The 23,861-nt window shown below is 54.2% G+C and overlaps 1 protein-coding gene and 1 non-coding gene across 8 annotated transcripts in view; both read right to left on the minus strand.

Annotated features, from left to right (window-relative positions):
• Positions 1–240: 240 nt before the first annotated feature.
• TRNAA-GGC (transfer RNA alanine (anticodon GGC)) lies at positions 241–313 on the minus strand. The gene has a single exon. It is a non-coding gene; the product is annotated as a tRNA-Ala (tRNA).
• A 4,667-nt stretch (positions 314–4,980) lies between these two features.
• The window catches only part of DEPDC5 (DEP domain containing 5, GATOR1 subcomplex subunit), an 80,192-nt gene continuing 61,311 nt past the window's right edge, over positions 4,981–23,861 (minus strand). For 6 of the 7 annotated variants that reach the window (XM_031443147.2, XM_031443145.2, XM_031443146.2 and 3 more), the window contains 10 exons: positions 23,240–23,394; positions 21,149–21,226; positions 20,520–20,652; positions 18,893–19,001; positions 17,263–17,487; positions 13,831–14,000; positions 11,886–12,057; positions 9,948–10,008; positions 7,802–7,884; positions 7,015–7,667 (listed from right to left, as the gene is read on the minus strand). In XM_031443147.2, the coding sequence (XP_031299007.1) occupies positions 7,375–7,667; positions 7,802–7,884; positions 9,948–10,008; positions 11,886–12,057; positions 13,831–14,000; positions 17,263–17,487; positions 18,893–19,001; positions 20,520–20,652; positions 21,149–21,226; positions 23,240–23,394 (1,479 nt within the window). In that variant the 3' untranslated portion in view covers positions 7,015–7,374. The other variant, XR_004133722.2, reaches the window with a different exon arrangement.

A 23,861-nucleotide genomic window follows, 5' to 3' on the forward strand; every position in this document is an offset into this window, starting at 1 on the left:
CTCAGGGTCTCAGGCTCTTCCAGCCAGGAGCTCCCCCTCTCTTCTGTCCCGGCCCTTTGCAAGCCCTGCCATCCATCAGGCCTCCGCCAAAATGCTCCAGAGTCTCCTGAGTCCTAGACTCAGCCAGGGGCCCCGTCAAACCTCCCTCAGTGGCCTCGCTTTGGCTTTTGGAGTACTTTCCCCAACAATTCATTTTTTTTGGTCGGGGGAGGTAATTGGGTTTAGTTAGTTATTTTTTAGAGGAGGTACTGGGGATTGAACCCAGGACCTTGTGCATGCCAAGCACGTGCTCTACCACTGAGCTATAACCTCCTCCCTCCCAATCATTCTTACTTCACAACCATAAAAATATGTTTTTTTGGTTCATGTCCTTCTCCCTCTTGTATCCACACAATGCCTGGTACATAGATGGCTCTTGGTACGTGGGCAGATGGGAAAGCAGAGATTGAGTGTGCAGCAAACAGTGCATCCTCCTCATGCAGTGACAGGCTGGCTGTGGCTCTGCCCCGAGACAGGCTCTTGTGTAAAGGAATTCTCCCTTAGAGCCTGAATCATAAAACCTGGTAGGAACAGTATCTTCCGATCACAGGGATGGTGCCCGAGGAGGCACATGTGGTGGGAGGTGGACCCGGGCCCCCTGCGTGGGGCCCCAGGCCAGGCCAGCTTCTCTGTGCCATCGCCCATCTCAGAGCCCAGTGGCAGCTGCCAGACTCCGGGCTCCCGCAGGACACGCCGTCAAGCGGTGGTCGGACCTGCCTCTTGTCTCCCAAGGGGAAGTGTGCCCCATTTCACTTCTGCTTTGAGGCGAGACACATCCTGTGTGCCAGACCACCCCCGCATGATCCCATCCTCTGAGCGCCGACCACTGATGGTGACCGGTGCCGGTGGTCAGGCCCTGGGGAGTCTGGGGACTCGGCCCTTGTCGCTGTGCAGGGAGCCCAGGCCCCAGGCCCTGCCTCCTGGACGCGGCTGCCCTGCCCTGGAAGCCACTCTCGGCGGACTGCCTTCTCCCACGTCTCACCTCTGTAAGGGAAGAGCTCCGGGGTGGAGAATCCCTGAGCTCAGACCTTCCTCTGCCATGTGTGGGCACAGCCCCCCTGGGTAAATCCCTCCACTCTCCGGAGCAGCGGGGAACCACCACCCACCGGCCTCCTGCGCTGTCCTGCGCTCCAGCCCTAGGACGAAGGGCACATGCTTGCTTGGGGTCAGTATTACCTTTCTTCCGCTTTCTTCCCCTCCCTCCCCAAGCTTCCAACCAGTTGGCGGTGCACCGGATCTTGGTAGATCTCCACGCATGTTCAAATAAGAACATTTGGACGGCCTCAACACCCCTTTCTCCAGCCTTCTTCAGCTCCCCCAGGCAGAATCAAGCCCTCTCCTCTCTTTCTGTAGGGCTTTACAAGTCCATTTCCCTCCACCAAAAGAGCAGGGCCACCTAGGTTCAGCTTGCATAAATGCCTGAATCAATGAATTCAACCGATTCTAAATGAGCCCCTGTGTGGGATGGGCACTCGCACATGGGCAGGACACAGGCATGAGCAAGATGTGCTCTCTGCCCTCAAGGGGTTCAGACACATCTGGAGAGGCAAGCTATGTGTATGAGGAGAGAAACACGAGAGCCGCACTTAGCACATGGGGGCTTAGTGTGACCTGGTTCTGTCCATAACCTCCTGTGTACCTTTAAGTAGGTCTCTTAGCCACTCTGGTCCTGGAACCCAGCAAGAGTGATTGCCACAGGACATTGGAGATGGGGCTGCCATCAGTAAAGGATTCAGAGGGGGTGGGTGGGTATACAGTGGTAGAGCATGTGCTCACAGGAAGGAGCCCCCAGAAGCCCCTGCCCGCCCCCCCGCCGCCATCTGGACCTCTCATACCCCATCAGAATCTAGTTCAGGGTGTCCCAGCTTCAACACGACTGACATTTGGGCTGAATGATTCTGTTGTCAGAGCTGTCCTGTACATCATACAGTGTCTAGAAGCACCCATCAGGTGCTGATAGCACCTTCTGCACTTGTGACAGCCAAAAGTGTCTTCAGACGTTGCCACATGTCCCTTGGGGGTCAAAATCCACCCGCCCCACCCCCTCAGTGAGAACCCCTAGCTTCTCCTGTTCTCCTCCAGCGCTGTAGCCAGGAGCTGGGAAGACAGAGGGGGTTTGGAGACAGCGTCAGGACGAAAGTTTCATAGGTTCGCCTCAGGCGGAGCCCTCCCCACCCCCTAGGCTTGTGTCTACCCAGGAGGAGACGCAGGACAGAAGGCCTGGAGGAGGCCGAGCTCCAAGACAGCACCTGATCACACCTCCCAGATGCTTTTGCACTGGGCAGGAGGAGAACCAAGGATGTGAGCTACTAGGGTTGGATGGATGCACATCAAAGGCACCAGGGAAACATTTCTCTTCCGGGATGCCAAGGGCTTAAAAATAAAAATTTCTATTGCTTAAGAGACATCTGAGGATTAATGGGGATGGGGGGGAGGGTCACAGTGGGAACGGAGCCGGCTGCAATCAAAGTGCACAAAAAGGAGGCAAGACCCAGTTCCAGTCACGGCTGCAGAGAGACTGAAGGGAAAGCCACCCTCCTCAGTGCTCAGCTTCCCGTCGGTGGAGAAGGGGAAGGTCTGAAATCTTGTGGTCCCCCAGGTTTCTCCCAGACTTGCTGCCAGGCAGAAAGTGCTCAGAGACAAAGGAGCCTGCAGCACCCCATCTCCCCTTGCCCTCACAGGGAAAGAGATTTCCTTCTTGGGAGGACCACGGGCTGATTCACTGAGAACAGATAAATCTTGCTGCAGCCAGAGATGCAGGTGGAGGTCCCATCTAATGGCTGGGAGGACTGAGTTCTCGGCACCGGCTTTGCCCCCATGACCTGCACATTCCAGGCCAGGCTCAGGGCAAGCATGAAGGCCAGGAGCTGCCTGAAGTCCTTGCAGCTGAAGTCAGGGGCTGCGGATCAGGAGGAAAGGAGCACCTGCCTTCCAGAGAGGAGCGACCCGCACCCTCACCTTCCTTCCAGAGCCTGAGGCCACACCCACACCTGTACCCCAGCAGAGCCGCACCTCGCGTGGAATACGGTCAGCTGCACGGGACAGGGGGGCCTCTGGGACAGAGGAGAGGGTGAACTTCACCAACAGCACAGAGCGCGGAGCCAGGCTCTGGGTCCCACAGACCTAACATCAGCGGCTGTCAGCTGTGTGGCCTGGGGCCCCCACCCTCACATCTGGTCTGATGGTCATTGATAAGATTACAAGATGAAAAGGCACGTAAAGTATGCTACTGTCCAGAACACAAGGAAGGGAATGCTCAAGAAATGGGGCAACCATTATTTCACACATCTGAAAGTTTCTGGGTAGCCGAGGAGGCCTGTAAATTGGCTTCTTTTCAGTCTTTCCTCCCATGTTTTCCACTCTAGCAAAGCCTCGCAGGTCTCCTTAGTGTCCGGGTGTATATCCTGTACTTATTCCCTGCAATCCCCGAGGTTTCTATGACTTTGACAGGTCTCTCTGACAAGCAGGAGGCAGGCTCGGGTGCCTCCCCAACACAGCACCTGGCAGTGCCTGACCCAGCTGCTCAGCCCTTGGGGGTCCCGGGCCCTGGGAGGTCCTTGCAGCTCTGTCAGCCCCGGCTGCCATCCTGCTGTCACTTGTCACTTCACCCTGCTCTTGAGTTCCCTGCCTCTACTCTGTTGCCTTCTGCTGAGTGGCCTCTGAGCTGCTTCGGTCTGAGAACCAGATTTCCAGGGTGGTTAGGATTGCGTGTAAAGCGGGAAGAAGCCCGGAGAAGGGGTCTGGGGCGGGGCTTCTCAAATGGACCGCTGATAACTGCATCACTCGAGTGTGTCCTTACAGTGGAGTCCACACCTCCTGAATCAGCATCTCTCGGGGAGGCTCTGGAATCTGGGATTTAAGTGAGCTCTTAGGCACAGGAGCCTTGAAGAACCCCGGGTAGGGGACTAAGACAGCAATGTCTTCTGCCTTGAAGCCTCTTTGGCTGATTTCTTGTTCCTTTGGTGAAGGGATGCTACTTTGTCTCGTTTCTTTCCCCATCATGGTTTTCTGCACCCCATGTTCTGTGTGGTTCCTCACCCCAGACGCACTTCCACATCCAGGAGGCTGACTGGTGCCGCCCCAGGGATCCAGGGGCCTGTGTGCATCCCTCTCCCCTGGCACAACCACGAAGCTGAGAAATGTCTGCAGAGCTGCTGGCCTCGGGCCACAACCCTGAGCCCATGGGCAGGAGCCCGGAGGCCCTTCTTCCTGCCCTTGGCAATGAAGCGCCTTGGCCAACAGGAAAAACTCCCAGCAGGGGTTCTTGGGACCCAGATAGGGCAGAACAACCACAGCAGTTAGAGGAGTGTGGCCCTCCAACCCAAGTGGGGACACTGGGCTCTGCCTCTTGACTATTCTGACTGCTACACATCCTACAAAGCCCCAGGCTGCTTGCTCCTTAAAGACTGCCCTCTCCATCCCAGCCTCTGTGGTTGGTGCCCATCTGTCACAGCCCAGGGCTCAGGGTCCAGGCCAGTTGTCTTGTCATAACAGCTCATGTTGAGGGAGGGGCTCACAACCTCCCAGGCACTGTCTTAGCTCTTCACCCACGTTCTCTCGTGCAATTTTTACAACCCCAGAGGGGCATAATTGTCTCATTTTTCAGACAAGAAAACCAGGGCCCTGAGAGGTGCAGTGACTCCCTCAGGGTCACATGCTGGCAGGTGGCTCTGCTGGAGTCTGGATCCGGGCACCTGCCTCCTCAGCCTGCCCTCTCCCTGCCCCGTTACCGAGTGCCTACAAGGCACCAGGTCCTCTGGCCAGTCCCACCTCAGCCTGGGGCAGGTCACCGTCTGTCCTTTTATCTGGGAGAAGATGTAGAGGCTGGGTCAGATCTCCAGGACCTCCTCTGCTCCAGGGCTCTGGTCTCACTGGACACCCCCCCCCCCTCCCCGGTCTCCACCCGCCCTGGGGCGACCCAAGGCGTGTCACTCATGAGTCTGGGCCTCAGCGTGTCACTTCTCACCATGATTAAGTGCCTTCCAGGATTCAGCTCAGGGAGCCGGGTCTAGGTGACCTCTGCAAGGTCGCTCTTACAATTCGTGTGTCCCTCCCATGGGCCGGGCCTTGTGAGGGGCCCCTGCTGCCTGCACATGCCCCTTTGATCTCACTCTTTCCACTGTCACTGAAGAATGTGCCAGAAGAAATTCCCAGCTGAGTGAGCTGAAACAGGTCAGCAAATAATGAGGGCGTCACAAGCACGGAAGAGAAATACACAGAGGTGTGAGTGCAGGTGTGTGTGGGTGGATGGGGCTGGGAAGGAAGCTGAGGCCACGTCATCCCTACTTAACAGATGAGGAAACAGGCTCAGGAGACAGAACCAGCCTTGGTTCTTGCAGCTGAGGCGGCAGGGCTGGAATTTAACCCCAGGTCCTCCTACTGCTTTTCTCTTTCCACTAGGAAGTGGTTATCACACCTACACAACTGATGGTGGGCTTGCAATCCGCACCCATTCTCCAAGTCTAAGCAAGCCACGCCCTCCCCGAGGGCTGGCTCTGCACCTGGGCAGCCAGGAGGGAGGGAGGGAGCAGTGGGAGGACAATGGAGGAGGAGGAGAAGGATTCGGTTTGACTCCAGGTTCTGGCTTGGACAAGTGGGTGGCAGGAGGTGCGGGGCAGAGAGGAGGGCTGCGGGAAGCAGTTCGAGGGCACGTGAGTTTCAGGTCCAGCTCCGAAGGGTGGGAGACCCAGCATTTTAACTTGTCGGCTGTCTCTGCTCCCACACAATCACCCACGGGGCCTCCTGAGTCATCTTTGTAAGAGGGAAGAGGGCAGAAGGCAGGGACGACTGCTGGCCTTACATGCAGGATACCAAGGATACCAGGTGACTGATCTGAACAGGCCAGCAGCTGCCATGTCCGGCACGACCACTCAGGAAGCCAGCACAGCAGCATGGGCAGAGGACTCCCGCCTTCACTTGCTTACTGCCTGCTAGTCAGTTAAGTCCTCTCATACCCACCTGTTTTGCAGGCTCCATTACTTGGGAGCTCAGGTGGTGAGGGGGTAGATTCGGACGTGACCCCCGGTGCTTGGCCCTCGAGTCCAGCTCGTTCATTCACCCTACACACTTAGCCAACAACCGCCCCTCCAGCATCTACGATTCTGCTGAACATTTAGGAACAAAAGGATGAACAAAATAGGCAAGGCTCCTGACATGTTGAGCGTAAGGGTGTGGTCAGAGAAGGACGAGGTGCCGTGGGAAGATGTAACCAGGTCCCACTGAGCTTCCCTGGACAAGGGACCTTTGAGCTACGAGCTGATGGCTGACGACCAGGAGTGAGTGAGGAACAGCGTTCCAGGCAGTTGGAACAGCATGTACAAAGGATCTGAGCCACTAAAGAGTTGGTGATGTTCCCGCTGGCTGAAGAGATAGCACGGGACCAGATCATGAAGCCACATCTGCGAGTTTTCAAGTTCAAGTCACCAGAGAGGTCTACGTAGTAGGGGGCACAATCAGAGTGATTTTTAAAAAGGACTCTGGCTTCCAAGTGGAGAAGGGCCTGAGGGAAAGCAGAGCCATGGTGGGAGGCCCTCCTGGCTGTGCAGGGGGAGGAAGGAGAGGAAGGGGTGAGGGCCAGGCTGAGAGCAGCAGCCAGGGGCCTGGGGGAGGGGACGGATTCACAGGCTACTGAGGAGACAGATCAACAGGGGTGGAGGAGAAGTGGGGGCATCTGTCGGGCCCTTCCAACCCTGGCAGGTGAGGGCGGGCGCTGAGGTGGAGGGCCCTGCCGAGTCTTATCCCGTTAAGCAGTGCGTCCTCACGTCAATCACAGTCAACAGAAGCTTTCCTGGGACTTTTCTCTCTGCTCAGGAGGCCCGCCTGAAACTCTCCTCCCCACCAAGGGCCTGCAACAGCCAGGGTCCCCAGGTGAATTGTGAAGTCCTCCCGTCTGTGGCTGCCTCACTCGCCATTAGGGCCTGGTGACGGTGCATAGCTGCCCAGCTGAGGACGGCATTGCTGCTGCGGGAACCAGGCTGGGGGCAGAGAGGCCACAGAGGTGCTTTATTCCTGCTTCCAGTATGTACAGGTATGTACAGCCGGTGTCAGCCTATGGTACACTATTTCACAAAATTATACATCCTGTGCGCACCCCTTCCCGGCGGGAGGCGGCTGATTCTGCTCTGAACAGCCCATGGACGGCAGAGGAAAGGATGCTCATGGGTGCCACCTGGTCTCTGAGGACATTCCTGAGGGCTGCCCGCCCCCTCCCCAGCGCTGAAGCCCGCCTACCTGCGAAGCCTCCTCCTGGGGTGGATGGACGCTGGGGAGGCGGCAGCCCCGGCCCCACCCCACACCGGGCCTGCCTGACCTGGCCGGTCCCCACCCGGGCGGCCGTCACGGGGCGCTGGCATGCATCCTCTCCAGGCAGCTCGTCCAGAAGGCCACCAGCCGGTTGTCGCGGTTGACGCAGAAGTCTGTGAAGTCCTTCAGCAGCCGGTCGGCAAACTTCTCGTCGCCCGTGGCGCTGGAGCGCCACGTCTTGGTCAGCATGGTGTTGTAGGCCCAGCTGTAGCCCACCCGCTCCTCACAGAACATGTTTTGGTTGCTGGAGCTGGTCGAGTTCCGCCGCCGCCGCGGCTGCCCCGAGAACTTGCGCTTGGAGTAGGGCAGCTGCAGGAAGACCGTGCCTGCGGGCGGAGGAGGACGGGGTCGCGGCCACCGGGGCGGGGCGGGGCGGAGGGCGCCCGGGCCGAGTCCTCCCAGGGTCACCGTCCTGCCGGGCCACCCCCACCCCCCGCCCACCCACGCCCGCGGGCCTCACCTGTGACATGGATGTACTGAGGCTTGTTCTCCGCAGGGAAGTTAAAAGCAGCGGCGGAATATTTATCTTGTACAAACCCAAACCTACGGGAAGGGCAGGGAGACACACACATGATTACGGCCTCCTTGGCTAAAGGCACGAGGGGAGAGGGTGGCTACCAGGACTCTCCGACAGCCCGGGTGAGGGACCTGGAAAGACCTCTTTCAGGTGGAGCATTCAGGCTGCTCCTTTCTAGCCTCACCACGTCCCACCCTCCACCCCTTTAGTGGCTCCCAGCCCTCCTCCTGCCTGGCCCCCTTTCTTCTCCAGGTGGTCAAGAGCCCCCTCCCTGCCCCTCTGCCCCACGCAGCCTTCATCTCCGCCCAGCCACCCCAACTTCCGCACACCCCGAGCCGTCCCATCCCCCGAGCCATCCCTGCTGTGCCCACCCCATTCCCGAGAACTTCAGCTCCTCTGGGGAAGGCCCAGATCTGAATTCAGCTGAGCCACACCTCTCTCCCTTCCCTCACTAAGCACACAGTAGGTTACCAATAAAGGCTTTGCATTGAAACCAAGTATCTTAATTGAACTCCTTTTCTTAAAGGGAGGAATACTAATCTGGAACTCTGCTTCACGGTGTTCTGGAAATAGGCAGGAGGGGCCATTTTTCATGCCTGGGTCGTTCTATTCCTGGTGTCTCTATTTCCACAAAGTGCACTTATTACAGCTCCACCTGCTAAGTGCTGTGAAGGACGTGCTGGCAGATGGGCTCCTGCCCTGAGTCTGAGGGGTTTGCGGAAAGAAGGCATGATGGAGGCAGAACTGAAGCAGGTAAGATGCTGTCTCCTGTCCCGGGCTGAGCTCCAGGGAGGTGCTGTGTTGCATCCTCTCTAGAAGCTGCCAGCTTTACACTGGCGCTTGATAATTATTTACTGAAGAGCACAGGAAGGTAGACACATACATTAGATGGGTCGGCAGACACGCAAGGCGAGCTCATTGCCGTCGGTTGTTCCATCACATGCTGGAGCAGCTCTGAGGTTTGCCTTTCCTTCCTCCCCATCTTCCAATCAAGACTATTTACTCAGCACAGATCAGCCTGACCTGCTTACAAACATATCAGTTGGCTAGGGTCTTCCCAATAATAACTACTGTCTCCTGAGGGCTTCCAAGGAGCCAGGACCACAGGAAACCCTCTCAACAACACTGTGAGGGGTGAGGACACGAAGGCAAAGCCACCCCAGGACTCGCTCACACTTCCTCAGCCAGACGCTGGTGGAGGCGGAGGGGAACTGGGCCTGTCTGCTTCCCACATCAAAGCCCTTTCCCACCCGCTTGGGCACTCTGTTGCCCCAAGTGGCACCCCCTTCTGCTGGAAGGAGGAAGTCGGGCCCCAGGCATTGGTTTCACAGCCTTTATCAAGCATGGAAGAAAAGGGCAGAGTATGGTCTAAGGCAGGCCTGGGCCCGCTTGAGTGAGGGAGGCTGAAGAGTCTGGACCTTGTCCTGTGGTTGTGGGGTGTGTGCTTGGGGCAGGTGTGTGCTCAGTGCGGGTGTGTGCGTGGTGGGGCCGGGGGCAACAGCTGAAGGCACCTGAACAAGATGATACGACACTGAAGCAGGGACAGGAGGCTTCACTTTCGCTATGATTAACATGAAGTAGCAACTGGACACTAAGTTAGTGATGTTCCGGAGACAGAGCTGGACCAGACTGCGGGAGAGACAGCTAAGCCTAGGACAGGCTTTCCCTGCCGCACACAGTCGGTACTAGTAAGCACCTACTGAACTTATCTATTGCTTCCTAACCACTTATTGTCTTTTCCACACACATCAAGGGGCTCTTGACAAATTCTACAGTTTTTCATCTCATGTCATCTCCTGGAGAGTTTGGCTCAGGGTCTTCTTGGAGCATAAGGACAGAGCTCTCTGCTCTCCCATTAACTGGAAGAAGAGGTAATCGGGTCTGAAAGACCACAGTGGTAGGACCTGGAGAGGTGGTGCTGAACTGTGAAGCCAAGGCAGAGGGACTGTCGGAGATAAGCAGCGAATCTGTCATTGGGGGACTGGGTGCCTCTCCCCTGAAATGACACAAACTTGGTTTCCCTGTGGTCACTGCCATTCGAGACAGACACGGATGCCTTCCCACACTTCCCTCTTGCTAAGGGACAAACCTGTGTGCAATGGCTTCCTGGAAAAGGTGCATTCGATCCCAGTATGTTTCCGGTTCAAAATCTGAAATGAAACAAATAATAAATGCCAAGTTGTGATCCCAAGGTATGCAGTCTCCCCAGGCCGGGCCTTCTGGGTCCTTCACTCCTCTTGGCAACTCTCCCCTCTTGGAGCCTGAGCTCTGCTTTTCCGCAGCACCTGCCTTCAGAAGGACCAGCCCCACCCCCAAGGAGGGCCATCCTAAGAGGGTCTAGAAAGGGTGTGAACATGAGTCCCCAGTGACCAGCGTGAGCTCCCAGAACCTGATAATGGACACCCTTTCTGTGCCCAAAGCAGAAAAGAACATGATGCTAAAGTTCAATCAAAGGAAAAGTTTTAAATGCATGCTATTTGCTTCTAAGGAGAAAAAAAAAAAAAAGACCAGTCTTCCATTTGAGGAGTGGGGAAATTGAAGCAAATAAATATAAAAATGATTTCGGGAAAAGTGATCAGCAGACAAGTGCCCACCCCCGCCGCCGCCTTCCCGCTCCAGCTGTGAGGATGGCCAAGGGTGTGTGTTGGGGGGGAGCACGCTGAGGCGGCTGTCACGCAGCAGAGGCGATGGCCCAGGCTGCTCTCGGGATGCAGGTGCTGTTGGTTGGAGCAGCAACCACATAAGACCTCGTCCCAGACACCAGGGGTGCCTGCAGGGCTTTGTTGCTCTTTCCATATTTGGAATTTTACATCTAGGATAGATTTGAGGATTCTGGGTAATCGAAGAGTAGAAAAAAGACTTTGGCTTTCACAGGAACACACAGACCTGGCGCATACTTGTCGGTTTTTAAGATTTTGAATTCTCTGTTATCAAAAGGGGAGATGACAGGGAGAGAAGTGGCACAGAAGCAAAAAAAATCGATTTTTAGACTCAAGTCCTTATTCCTTTAAACTAGGACTCTTTTCCCTCAGCTGTAACCATGGCAACCAACAAGGATGCTGGTCTCGAGGGCTGGGTTACAACTGACAGAGAAAGCCATCGGCTCACACAAAACCATCCCCCAGGGCAGGCCCCCTGAGCACCCTGTGCTGTTACAGTGAAGGGGGAAAACACGGGAAGGTTCTTTGGATGGTGTGGGTGGAGACCCCCCCACCCCGTCCTCTCATATTAAAAACAGCAGGATGAGGCGGTGCCTGGCTTAAAGCCATCAGATACGAACATAATCACCTGGCATTTTAGGACTGCAAAAAATCCCCTCTTCCAGGGACTCTGGGGGCTCGCCTGGAACCCCAAGTCTCACTTAAAACACTGTGTCTCTACCAAGACATCTTCCAAGCAAACAAAGAACATCCGGATGGGAACTTCGGGACAAAGGCTGTTTGCACCCCGGAGGCCAGTTCCCTGCCACCACCCGTGGCACAGACTCACAAGAACAGGGGAAGAACGCATCGTCTTTGCCATAAAAGCTTTCTCCTCCATACTGATAATTTCTGTTCCCAAGAAAGTGAAGGGCCCCGACATACCAGTAGTAACACTGGTTATACAAAGATCCCCTGTGCGCTCACAAGAAACTCTGTATGAGCTAATTACACCCTCATCGCAACGAGCGCTTGGTGATAAAAGGTTTGCGCTGAGTGAAGGCACCTGCCCTCGGAGTCTGGGGGACGAGGATGGAGCATCAGCCCTGTGATCTCCCGTTCCCAGGGTCTCCCTGAGCTGGCGAGGTGGCTTTGGCTGCCCCCATTTTAGGAATAAAGCCTTTGAGGCTCAGAGAAATTGAGCAACTTGTCCAGGGTTGTCCAGCCACTGAGTGCAGAACCAGGATGAAAACTCTGGCCCTTGTCCAAAGGCTCCCTCCTTTCGCTGGCCTGTGAACAGCTGGCATCGCCAGACCCCAGGGGAGGCGACCCAGAGGGAGGGTCTGCCTCGTGGGAGGGGCCCTCGGGAGAGGGGGGGTGTCTCTTACTGTCGAACAGGTGCTCGCTGCCTTCCTTGAGGAGGCAGCTGATGTTGAGTGGGATGAAGAGCTGGGCCCGGAGCGGGTCGCCGTACAGGTAACTGGGCAGCGCGAAGGGACCCTCCAGAACTGGCACCAGCAAAAAGCCACAGGAGGTGGCCTTTCGATGCCAGCCTTGGACCTGGGGGAAAGCACAGGACACAGAGCATCACCTCCAAGCTCGTGGCGACAAGAGAAAATACTTCCTGTGGAAGAAAAACCCCAGGCACCAGCCTGTGTATTGACTGGCTCGTTCACCTTTTAACATCCACTGGCCCCAGGCCCCCCACCGGGCAGGAAGCAGCGCGGTGGATGCTCGAGGAACCATGAGTTCACAGCCAGCCCCACTTCACAGCCCAGGCTTCTGCAGCCTCAGGGTCCTCTTGGGAGGAAGAGCCTGGAGAGAGCTATTTCCTGCCTCTTCTGGTTCTATAGGATGTTGGAGGAAGGTGACAGGAGGTAGGCTAAGCCCTTCTAATTTTGTCCTTTATCAAAAATGTATTAGGTCCAAAGTATCAAATAGGAAAAGTATCCACTCAGGCTGGCAAGCGGGACACGACGTGGGTGCAGGATGACGGTGGTGGCCTCTGGCCAAAGTGACGAGCGCTGACTTGGCGGAATGACCGTGCTCTCCACAAATCCCCCAAAGCTGTCCGTCCAAGGACTGTCTGTCTGTCCGAGACTGACCGGAACAAAAGCCACTGGAGCATAAAGTCAAACCTCCCCATCAGTGGCATTTCTTTAGGGAACCGTGGCCATTTTCTAGGTCTTAGGATACTTTTTAAAGCATAAAACTGATGTGTGTACATGTTAAAAGGCTGAGGCATGCGGCTCTGGCACGCAGGTGAATGCAGATGAGATTTATGTCAAATAGCATTTCAGAAAAAAATTTGGGCCACACCTTGACTTACACAAATGACTGTGTTAAAAATGGAAGGTGACTACTCAGCTCCAGGAACCTCACAACAAAACCAAAACCAAAGCACCAAGGTTTCTGCTTGATCAAGTAATCTCCAAGCCTCACGTAATATTTACCTTAATGAAATGTGACTTATCACAAATGTGGACGCTGTCTTATTTTAAGTAACCTACACCAGAGATTCTTAAAACCTTAACCAAATCACAAGAAAGAGATTAGCAGCTCTCAGTGGGTTTTATGTGAATTGATGTGAAAAGTGTATTTTTCAAAGATAGTTGCTGGACCCCTCTGAGGAAATAAGTACTCTTCTTCTGCCAAACTGTCACTTGTGTGTGTGGATGCTGTGGCCGTGTTGTTCTGAGACACAATCAGCTGGTGGGGCTCCCAAGGAGGAGGCCAGCGCCTGAGTCAGAGGGTTAGTTCTGGCTGGAGGGAGTGGACATCCCAGTGTCAAACAGCTGGGGAAGAGCGGGTGTCCCCTGGGAGTTGAGCAGGATGGGTAGCTGGACATCTTTTTTGAGTTGGAACCTTAAAAAAGTACCCTGGATGAGAACAGGTGAGAAGGGGAGAGAGATACACTTTTCACTCTAGACCAGTGATTCCCAACTGGGGCAAAGCTCCCCCTCCCTGGGGACATTAGCGATAGCTGCAGACATTTTTGGTTGTCACAGGAGGGTGTACTACTGGCATTTGGGGTAGAGGCCAGAGACGTTGCTGATCATCCCACAGTGCACAGGCCAGCACCCCCACGACAGAGAACCCTCGGCCCTACGTGTCACCAGCGCCAAGGCTAAGAAACCCTGATCTGTCCCCCTTTCGACTGTGTGAGTTTTTTACTATGTTTAATTTTTTGGAAGAGGCTATTCCAGTAATCCAGATGAAAGGTAACAGGAGCCTAAACTAAACAAATGTAAAAAGTGACATGATTCTCCAGCGAGCACACGCCGCGCCATCTGCCGGGCGAGGCCAGCCCCGGCCACACATCTAGGGTCTCACCATCTCGAAGAGCACAGCGGCAGTCACCGCCATCCAGTGCAGCTTGATCTCGAAGGCTGCGTTCAGCGAGAAGTTGCCGTGGTAGTAGCAGCTGCACCACTCCAGGCGGTCCGTGCGGTTGTTCACGTCGACGTCCAGGGTCACGGTCCTCTGCTCCGGGACGGTGGCCGCTACGTGGGCCCAGGGGAGGCCCCAGGAAAGGGGAAGGAAGGAGTGGGAACAAACAACTGAGCATCCAGACCTGAAACTGCAGAATCACCTAACAGGAAACTGCAGATTCCAGAAGCTCCCGGGACATTGTCAAGCCCGGGGGTCAGCAAACGTTTTCTGTAAAAGTCCAGGTAGTGAGTGTTTCAGGTTTGGCAGGCCATCAGGTCGCTGTTCCAACTACTCACCTCTGCTGTTACAGTGCAGAAGCAAGTATCACCTAAATAAATGGGCTCAGCCGTGTTCCAGTAAATAAATATTTACTTAATATAATAATAAAATAACTTCACTTACAAAGGCAGATGGGTTTCTAGGGCAGTGAAACTGCTCTGTGTGATAGTCTAACGGTGGATACCTGTCATTGTACATCTGCCAAAACCCGTAAAACGTACAACACCAAGAGTGAACTCTAAGGGAAAAACACTGGACTTTGGGTGATAATGCTATGTCAGTGCAGGGCCATTGACTGTAACAAATTCCCACTCCGGTGGGGACGCTGACAGTAAGGGAGGCTGGTCGGGGTGGAGCTGGCAGGCGAGCAGGAAGGTTATGGAAACTCTACTTTCTGCTCAACTTTGCTGTGAACCTAAAAGTGCTCTAAGAATACACTGCGTTATAAAACAAACACACAAATGAACAGGTAGGAGGCCAGGTTTGGTTGGTTAAGTCAACCCCTCATTTACAGATGAGGAAACAGTAGCTCATGGAGGGGAAACGTCTGGGCCAAGATCTTAGTCAGAACCTCAGCCAGGCTGAACCCCAGCTTTTCCGACTCCAGCAACCCCCAAAGGGACACCATGGGGCAAGCGGCCCAGATCACGAAGAGGAGGTCTTGCCTTTTCGGTTTCAACTTAGGGAGGCAACAGTTCTAAATCTTTTCTCAAGAAATGAAACCTCACCAGGAAGGTCAACACCTTCCCGTTGACCGTGTGCTGCCCGGGAAGCTGGGTCAGTATCAAACTAGCTTCTCCATCTGGGCTCCTGCTCAGAAATCCTACTCAACCAAGACAGGGCTGTGGTAGAGATGGCTCAGACAGTCAAGTTCCTGACCAGACAGAAGGCCTGAAACAGGCTCAGAAGTAAAGATCAGGACTTTGCTCCGCTGGCCCAGCACTGCCAGACCTGGGGCTTCAAGAAACTATTATCAGCACCCCCTTCCCCCCTGGCCCCCTGAACCCAATGGCACTTCTTTTATCTGAAGCAGTCAGCTTGGTTCTGGGATCTGCAGGTAGAAGCCCCGAGTGGCTTTTACCATCGACAAGGATAAGATGGCTCCTGAGTCAGCAATGCTAATGAACTTGAGCTGGGAGGCCGTAGGGCTGTGGCGGGGAGGCTGAGTGGCTCCCCCAGCAGACGGACGTTCAGCTGCAAGGTACACAGCTTGTCATCCTCTAGAAACTGGAACATGCAAAGTGGGAAACGCTCTTGACTTGGAGTGGGAAGATCCAGCCCCTGAGGACGCCGCTCCACCTCTCCTGGGGTGGCGCCTGTCCAGCTGCTTCACGGAGGGTGGTGAGGTTGGGCGAAACGTGGATGAGAAGGGGTCTCAGACTCCCCCTCCTGCCTTCTGCTCTGCGCACCCTCCCTGTAACTCTCCTACGCTCCTCCTAGTCCTGTTACCCTTCTTTCCCAGTTAAGCCACGAGCTTGCCAATGCACGATCTGAGGTCTGCCCAAGACTCCCACGGACGCTGCCTAGCTGCTAAAACATAGGTGCTAAAAGTCTCATCAAAATGAATTTCTGTCCCTGCCTTGTGTTCCTGATTCGTGACACTGCCCAACAACCCTTTACAGAACAGCCCAAATCGAAGGGAGGCTTTGCTCTCTGATCTTGGACAGTATGTTCCTCTGCAGGTGAAAAACCCGGTCGCAAAAGAAAGGGCACCCGATAAACACCAGCAGGGACTTCACGCATCTCTCGTCTCGCATCTGGCACATCGGGTTCAGAGCAGCTGGCCCGGGGAAGCCAGAGGAAGTGCGCTGTGCAGCCCGGTGGTCACGGGCTTAAGATACCACTGGCTTTGAATTGGTGGTGGTGGTGGGGGGGGAGATTTGACAGAGCTACAGAAAACGTCCCAGCAGCAGGGATTGGACCAAGGCACTCTACAGCCCCCTCTGAGCCTGAGATCCGGTGGGCCATCAGGACAGGGCTGAGAAGTAACAGGCATGTGAATGGCTCCAGGGATGCGGTGCTATTTATCTCAGGGTCTCAGAGGCCCCTGAGCTTCATGGCTCAGTGACACGGGGTGACATGGGCAGGGAGGTGGGACCCACCACGGGCCAAGCCAGACAGGATCACGTGCCCAAGTCAGGCATTTCAAAACAGCTTTTGCCGACTGAGAACTAGAAATGTTTAAAGAGGAACACATCAAAATGCATGAACAAAAAGAAAGGAACAGGTCATAAATGACACAGAGGACTCCCTCCCACTATAAATCAGGTTAGTTTTTTTCTTTTTCTGAGAAAAAGCCTCCATGCTGAAGATAGACCAATTTAAGGACAACCCATCTTTCTTACGTAAGTAAAGGACACAGTAAATTCTATATTCTAACCTGAAAAATTGCTAGGAAGAAAGATCGGGTATCCTAACACAAAAGTTGGGGATGTTACTGGAGAGAAGTGGCTGTAATAATGCCACGTCAGGTTAATAAGGAAAAGAAACCCACATCCTGTGGGGTGTGGGTGGGAAAGGATGCTGCTGGGGTAACATTTCACTACAACAAGCACGGGAACCACTGAAAAGCTAAGAAGAGGATGCCTGCACACACTAAATATTCTGCCTAGTTTCAGAATTACGGACCTCCTGACACCCATTCACAGACTCCGGGGCAAGAACGCCCCCAGTTTAATAAACCACCTTCTGGGGACAGACATCTCTTCACTGCTACTCTTCCTCTTTTTTGGAGGTATTTTTTCCATATGCTGTTCCTTTTTAACCATGATTTTTGGAAGTTACTAAGAACCAAAGCTGAACTGAACTTCCTCTTTAGGGAAGGGGTCCTAGGATGCTACAGTTGGCGGGAAAGCCTCAGGCAGGAAAAAAACCAGCTCACATCCGCTGTATCCTGAGCCTCGTGGGAAAAGTGGCTTGACCCACATGGCCAGTGGAAGCCAGCACGGAAGCCCACGGTGCCAAGACAGGTGACAGCCATGGTGGCTCTAACCCTGGCTCCCGCGGCATCGCCCCCTGACCCCCGCCCCTGGCCCCAGCTGCTCGGGCACCTACCTAAGAGCGCAGCTGCCTGGCTCCGTCCCCCAAAGCTGCGGCTGAAGGAGCTGTGTCTGCTGGCGTAGGAGGCCGGCCGGCTGGGCAGCCAGGGCAGCAGGAAGGCGGGGATCTCGGAGTGCAGGAGCTCTTCGGCCACAAAGGCCACCTCGAACCACTTGCGCTGGAAGCTGGCGAAGTCATCCACGGCTGTGGTGTGCCAGGTGGTGGGCTGCTGCATGGCCACTGGGGGAAGCAGCGGGGAGGGGGCCCTCAGCACAAGCGACCATGCTCTCACTGATTCACACACCGCACGGGTGAGTCTGAAAACATGACGCCAAGTAAAAGAAGCCAGACACGAAAGGCCTTGTAGTGCCTGATGCCACTTCAAGGAAACGTCCAGAACAGGCCAATCTTTAGAGACAGGAAGCGGATGGGCAGTGGCCAGGGCCTGGGGTAGGAGGAGTCTGGGAGGGAGGCCAGTGAGCATGGGGTTTCCTTTAGGGGTGATGGAGAGGGTCTGGAACTAGACAGAGGTGATGTTTGCACAACACTGTGAATGTACTAAATGCCACCGAACTGTTTGCTTTAAAATGGTTCATTGTGGAGGGGAGGGTAGAGCTCAGTGGTAGAGCACGTACTTAGCACGCACGGGGTCCTGGTTTCAATCCCTGGTACCTCCATTAAAAATAAATAAATAAATGAAACCTTATTACCACCCCCTCCAAATAAGACAAAATGAACCAAAATAAATAAATAAAATGGTTCATTTTGCTTTGTGACTCTTACTTCAATTAAAAAATACTTTATCCTCAGTTTCAGACTTCTAATTTCAGAGCACATGACGGTACCTGGGTTTTTTCACCTTGAAGGTAAAATGGGCGTCTACTGATCACACCCAGAATTTGAGGGAAGAGGAGGTGATGGACACACTAGTTGCCACAAGGGAAAAAACCTAGACAGGTCCACCCCCGACACATCCTGGGATCAGAGAGCGGGGGAGGAGCACGAGCCACTTCACCTGAGGTCTGCTCCTGCAGCCCAGAGGCCAGGAAGCCCTTTGTCCGCAGGATGGGAGGCCCTGCCAGCCCAGGTCCCCGTGTGCTCTGGGTGGACAGGAGATGCTGGTCGGAACCCTGTGCCTGCAACTCTGACCATGCTGGAAGCTGCTCCCCTCTTGGGAAGTATTTTATTCATTAAAAACCAAAATACTTGAAATATATCTTGGAAAGCTTGCTAGGACCTGATAGTTGTCTCGGGGGAAGAGACGGAGTCTGAAGGCCCAGCAAGTACAGAGTGCTCTAAGTTAGACCAGAGCCTGTCATGTCACACTCAGAACCACCGCACTGGGTGGGGGGCGGTGTAATTAAAAGCAGCCACCAGCAAAGGAGCCGTGGGAACTTCCTCACAATCGCCCTTGGCCTCTTGCAGGTTTACCTTCCATTCACACGGCACTCACCAGGAACACACTGCGGCTTTAAGAAACCCTTGTCACTCCGGTGATGCTCAAAGTAAGTAACATGCTCAAGGAGGCTGACAGATCCGTCACCTCAGGGGACAGAGTCACACAAGGACCTGGAGAAGCCCCGTCATCTGAAAGAGTGCATCGCCAGGACACACCTGCCCCTGGGGACAAGAGCGCTGGCCTCACCTCGCTCAGGCTCTTTGTCCATCACTATCTTGTAGAAATAGAAGCCGTAGATGAAAGTCCGCCAGACTTCGCCGGAGGCGTGTGTGATGAGCTGGTCTTCCAGCATTTTCTAGGAAAGACAAGGAGACAGACATTCCTGCGGAGGGACATCTTAGGGGGCAGTCATCAGACCCCACCCTCCATGCCCAGCAGCCGTGACGCTGGCACTGAATTAAATATTGTGTCTGCTCTAAATTACATTATAAAATGCAAGTGCATATTATGATGTCAGCAGGTATTCCAAACATACAGAAAAGCATAAGGAAAATCCAGGTAATACCATCAGCCAACTTCTATTAATTTAACATTTTGCTACACTGACTTCAGATCTTTTTGCTTAAAAAATAAGTCTCTATGGACTCTCCCTTGCCTCATGCCTCTTCTCTCTCCAGAAATAAGCGGTGAGAGTAATATAATTCTCATGCACGCTTTTAATAATTTTATTATACAGACTCGTATGGGTAAAGACTAAGAGGCATTTTCACAGGATAAAGGGCATAATACTATTAGCATTTTGTAAACTGCATTTTCACTCACTATCACGCTTCTGACGTTTATCCCTGGTGATGCATGTACCCCCTGCTCATTTGTTCTAACTGTTGGAGCGGTGTTCCATCGTGTGAACAGGAAATACAATTCCCAGGGAGAGGGGAGGATAAAGAAATCAGGCAAAGGCCACACAAAACTGCCTCTCGAGACCTTTGAGGAGAGAACTGAGGTTCACATGCGTGTTCACATCAGTTCCTGATTTCACATTTCAGTGATGACAGCCCTGCTGGTCAGTGCCCGGTGCTGACTCCAGGGGGGGCCCTCGTGTGGACAGGATGGTATGAGCCCACCTCTTCCATTCCCCTCCTCTCAAGTTTAACTCCAGTTCTGAACAGTGTCATGAAACTCAGCGATTTAAAAAGCAATTGCTAAGGGAAGGGGATAGCTCAAGTGGTAGAGCACTTGCCTTGCATGCATGAGGTCCTGGGTTCAACCCCCACCACTTCCTCTAAAAATAAATAAACCTAGTTACCTCCCCCCACCAAACTAAAATAATAAATACAATAATAAATAAAACAAAGCTATTTTTACAAAATTAAAAAAAAAAAGCAACTGCTAAGTGCCTACCGTGTGCCAAGCAACATGCTGGGCACTGGTGACATGGAAACAAAGGCACTAAGAGGTGGCCCTGTCCTCGGGGAGCTGGTTGAGGTGGGGGACAAATGAGAGGTAGACTGAGCTTTGCTCTGTGGTGCCAAGTGCTCTGACAGGAAGCACGGGGCGCCAGGGGGTCCCGGCGGCAGAGCCCTGACTCCAGCCTCTGGTCCCAAGTGAGCAGGAGTTGAGCAGGGAAAACAGGGGCTCAAGTTCAGGGGGAGGGCATTCCCCGGGACTCTTCCACAGAGATTCCCCTACTTCACAAGTAAATATTCTGCCAAATGTTTAAGTCAAGGTGTAGTAGGGTCTTAACAACTAAGACCTGCTCCCTGATTCATCGATTCCAAACGGGCCTTGCAATGGTTAAAAACAGGCCCTCAGCCCAACTTGCAGATCTGGTTCCTTGGAAGCGCTCTGCTTTCCTGGGACCCCAGGGTCTCACCTGCATGATGTCAATGGCCATGGCCTGCGTCTGGACCCCCTCCACGTTGTTCACCAGCCAGTGCACCACCTCCGCACTGATGAAGCAGCAGGGCGAGAGCCCCTTCTGTTCAGGGAGCAGCTGAACTCCTGTCCTGGGTTCCCGGGCAGCGGGCAGGCAGCAGGGCATGTGTGCACACGGTGGCAACAGGCAGACAGAGAAGATTAAAAAAGGGAGCCCCCCCGATTAAAGTGTTTACTATCCTAAGTGAGGACCCCTACAGTGCAATTTCTCTATATAAGTCCTAGACCCAGAGAAATCCCTGGGGCAGGACAAAAGGAGGTGTTATGGGGGAAAAAGGAGAAAGGCGAAGACCATGGACCTGACCGGCAGAGAAGACTCACACCTGTCAGGTGTTATACTAGGTAACTGACATCACTGTTCCATTTAATTCTCACAGTGACCCTGTGACTCAGCCACTATCACCCTGCTTTGCAAATGAGGTAATGGAGGCTCAGAGAGTTCAAGTAACTTGCCCAAGTTCTCACAGCTGTGAGCACTAGGTGTCAATCCACCAAACCACTACGCCTGAGCACACCCCTGGCTCGGGCCACAGGCTCCTCCCCCGCTTCCCGAGACCAGCCACTCACGAGGGGTGCTTCATGGCCTCCAAGATCTCCACTAGGGTGGAGGACGACGTCAAGGAGCTGGCTGCCAGCTGCTGAGAGCTGTGACAGAGGAAAGCAAGAGGGTCAGGACTGTTAGGAACTCTGCCCTCCTTACAGAGCCAGCATGAAATGGACACTGAAGGCGTTCAACCAAATTCTGGACAGCTACATCCTGGGGGTTCCTACTTCCAAAGTCTATGTGTTTGAAAAAAAAAAAAGGAACTCAAAGTGGCTTTGCGTCCAAACTTGCTTCCTCTTCATATTCTGTGTCAGGCCCGACCACTTCCCAGGAATCTCCCCAGACTGCTCTGGGCCTTTTACACGTAGCACCATTTAATCTGACCCGAGAGCAGTGTTACATGGTCAGAGCACGGGGGACAGAATCCCAGTATCACTACCACCAGTGGGAGGGCCTCCAGTTTTTCTTGGCCTCAGTTTCCCCATCTCAAAACTGGGGACCACACTATTCCTGTCTTCCAGGGTTACTAAGCACAGGACCCAGACCCACAAAGTCCAAAAGGGTTAACGATACAGAACGTAGTAACTGTAACATCCCCCCTCTGGAACTTGGAGGCGTACAGGTTGCTGGTGAAGATCAAAGAGCCGGGACGTGTCAGGCTCCACGTTAGAGTCCAGGTCGGCCTGCTCCAGAGCCCAGACCTTTCCATCACCTGCTGCTCGAGTCCTTCCTCAACGGGACGATGGTCCCTTAACCAGGCTGAACACTGAGCAACTGAACCCAGATCACTGGGCATGGGACGCACCTGTCACATCAAACCTGGGGCTTATCCGGAAGCTCCTCACCTCCTTAAACCCCTCCTGCTCCTCAGTTCCGGCCTCCTCTTCCAACCTGGTGGGTCTAGGACCCCCTGGAGCATTTCAGAATCTCAGGGTGAAAAAATGCTTTTAAAGACCCTGGAAGTGACCCTCCTTTTAATGCCCGAGTTCCCGTGACTAGTGTGGACAGAGGCTGCCCCACTGTGTGACCATGTTCAGGGGCAGAGACCGTGGTTCCCTGAGGCAGGACCACAGAGAGCTCTTTCTCATGAAATGGGACGTGTTCTCTGTCATTTTTGGTCATTGGTCCCAACTCCTGTCATTTTTGGCCTTTTCATCTCCAGCCTAAGCATTCCCAGTTCCTCTTTTCTTCCAAAAGCAGAAGAGAACCTGCCCCTCTACCCTCATAAGCAATGAGGGAGCAGAGACGTGCCCACTTTTCTGTGCCCTGGGCAGTGGAGCTGAAGTGTCAGCTGGGCTTGGCAGGGACGTGGGCCCGGGGAGATGACAGAGACCCGACGAGCCCCGGCCTGCTGCTGTCTCTGAACCAACCGTCCCTACCAGCCAGTATGGATGAGACTCAAGTAAAATCAGCACAGAATGTGTGACGCGCGAAGGAAACTGAGTGGCCGCAGCTAGGGACCAGCCAGGTGACCTGCCCCAGGGGAACTTCTGCCCTCAGGTGAAAGGTCCAAAGTCACGTTTCTCATACCATTTAGCTGAGGACTGCTCGGTCAGTGTGGGGAGGGACCAAGAACAGACTGGGCAGAACTCTGATAAAGCAAACACTGCCAGGAAGGAAATAAAGTTTTCTCAGATTTGACAGAGGTGTTAAAAGCTGGGCACTTCCTCCAGCAAATGAGGTCCAAGCAGCTTCTTTCTCCCCTGGATACTCAGGAACAAGAAAAGAGCCACGTTTGGGCACAATTATCAACCCATTTGCTGTTCGTTTGTTTTCTCAGGCGGCATATACTGACTGCAACTAACACGGGCAAGGCATCAGGCCCCAGGCGCCCTGGGCAGCAGGACAGGTTTGCTCCAGGCCCCTTTCCCTGATCCCATTCTGCACAGGGCCTGATGCTTTTCTGTGCCTCTGTGGGAATCTCTCAGCCATCCTGTGAGGATCATTAGCCCCGTCAAAGGTGCTGGGGAGGACTGACTGGTCTGGGGTCCCAGACGTAACTTGTGGCAGAGTCAGAACTTGGGCCCGGACTCCACACCCCCAGCCTCTGCAGCTTTTGAGGTCAGACCATGCCCCCTGCCTAGGAGCTCGAGTCTGGCCCTTCTGAGTCTCACCTGCTGTCGCTGGAGATTGCAGAGGGGAAGCCCTGTTCCCCTGAGCCCTGGGAGTTCCCAAAGGTCTGGCTGTTGCCTCTGTCCACGGACTGGCCTGTGCTTACCCCCAAGCTGGTGCCGTCCAACACCGGGGCGGCCGTCTGGTCCAGAGACACCTGTAGGAGATCGAAAAGTTAACATTGAATTAAAAAAAAATTTTTAAGACTCTTTGCATGCATGGTCCTTCCCGTTCCTCTGTCAATTCCAGTCCCCACCGGCTCCTGGCAGAAGAGCTAGAGGGGTCGAGGAGCTGCCCCCTGCACCCCCAGCCCCGCCCTTCGTGCCACCTTCCATCAGAGCAGGGCAAGTCTTGAGCCCCAAACCAAGGCCGACAAGAGGCTGTCATGCACCCGACTTAAAACAGAGGATTTACACTGAAGAAAACCCCCACAGGAAGAGTCAAAAGGTGGAATCATTCCTCAGGGCTAGGAGGAGAGAGAGAGAGCACCGTTAGAGACAAGAGGCTGAACGCCCTCTGTTGACTGTGGCTCTCCCATCCCCCAGCCTCCTCGCCCGTGTCTGTCCCAGGCACAATCTGTCCTCCAGTTTGCTCAGATTCACACCTCAGGGGCATCTGAAGCCC

This window comes from Camelus dromedarius, chromosome 31, assembly GCF_036321535.1.
Source record: "Camelus dromedarius isolate mCamDro1 chromosome 31, mCamDro1.pat, whole genome shotgun sequence".
Lineage (NCBI taxonomy): Eukaryota > Metazoa > Chordata > Mammalia > Artiodactyla > Camelidae > Camelus > Camelus dromedarius.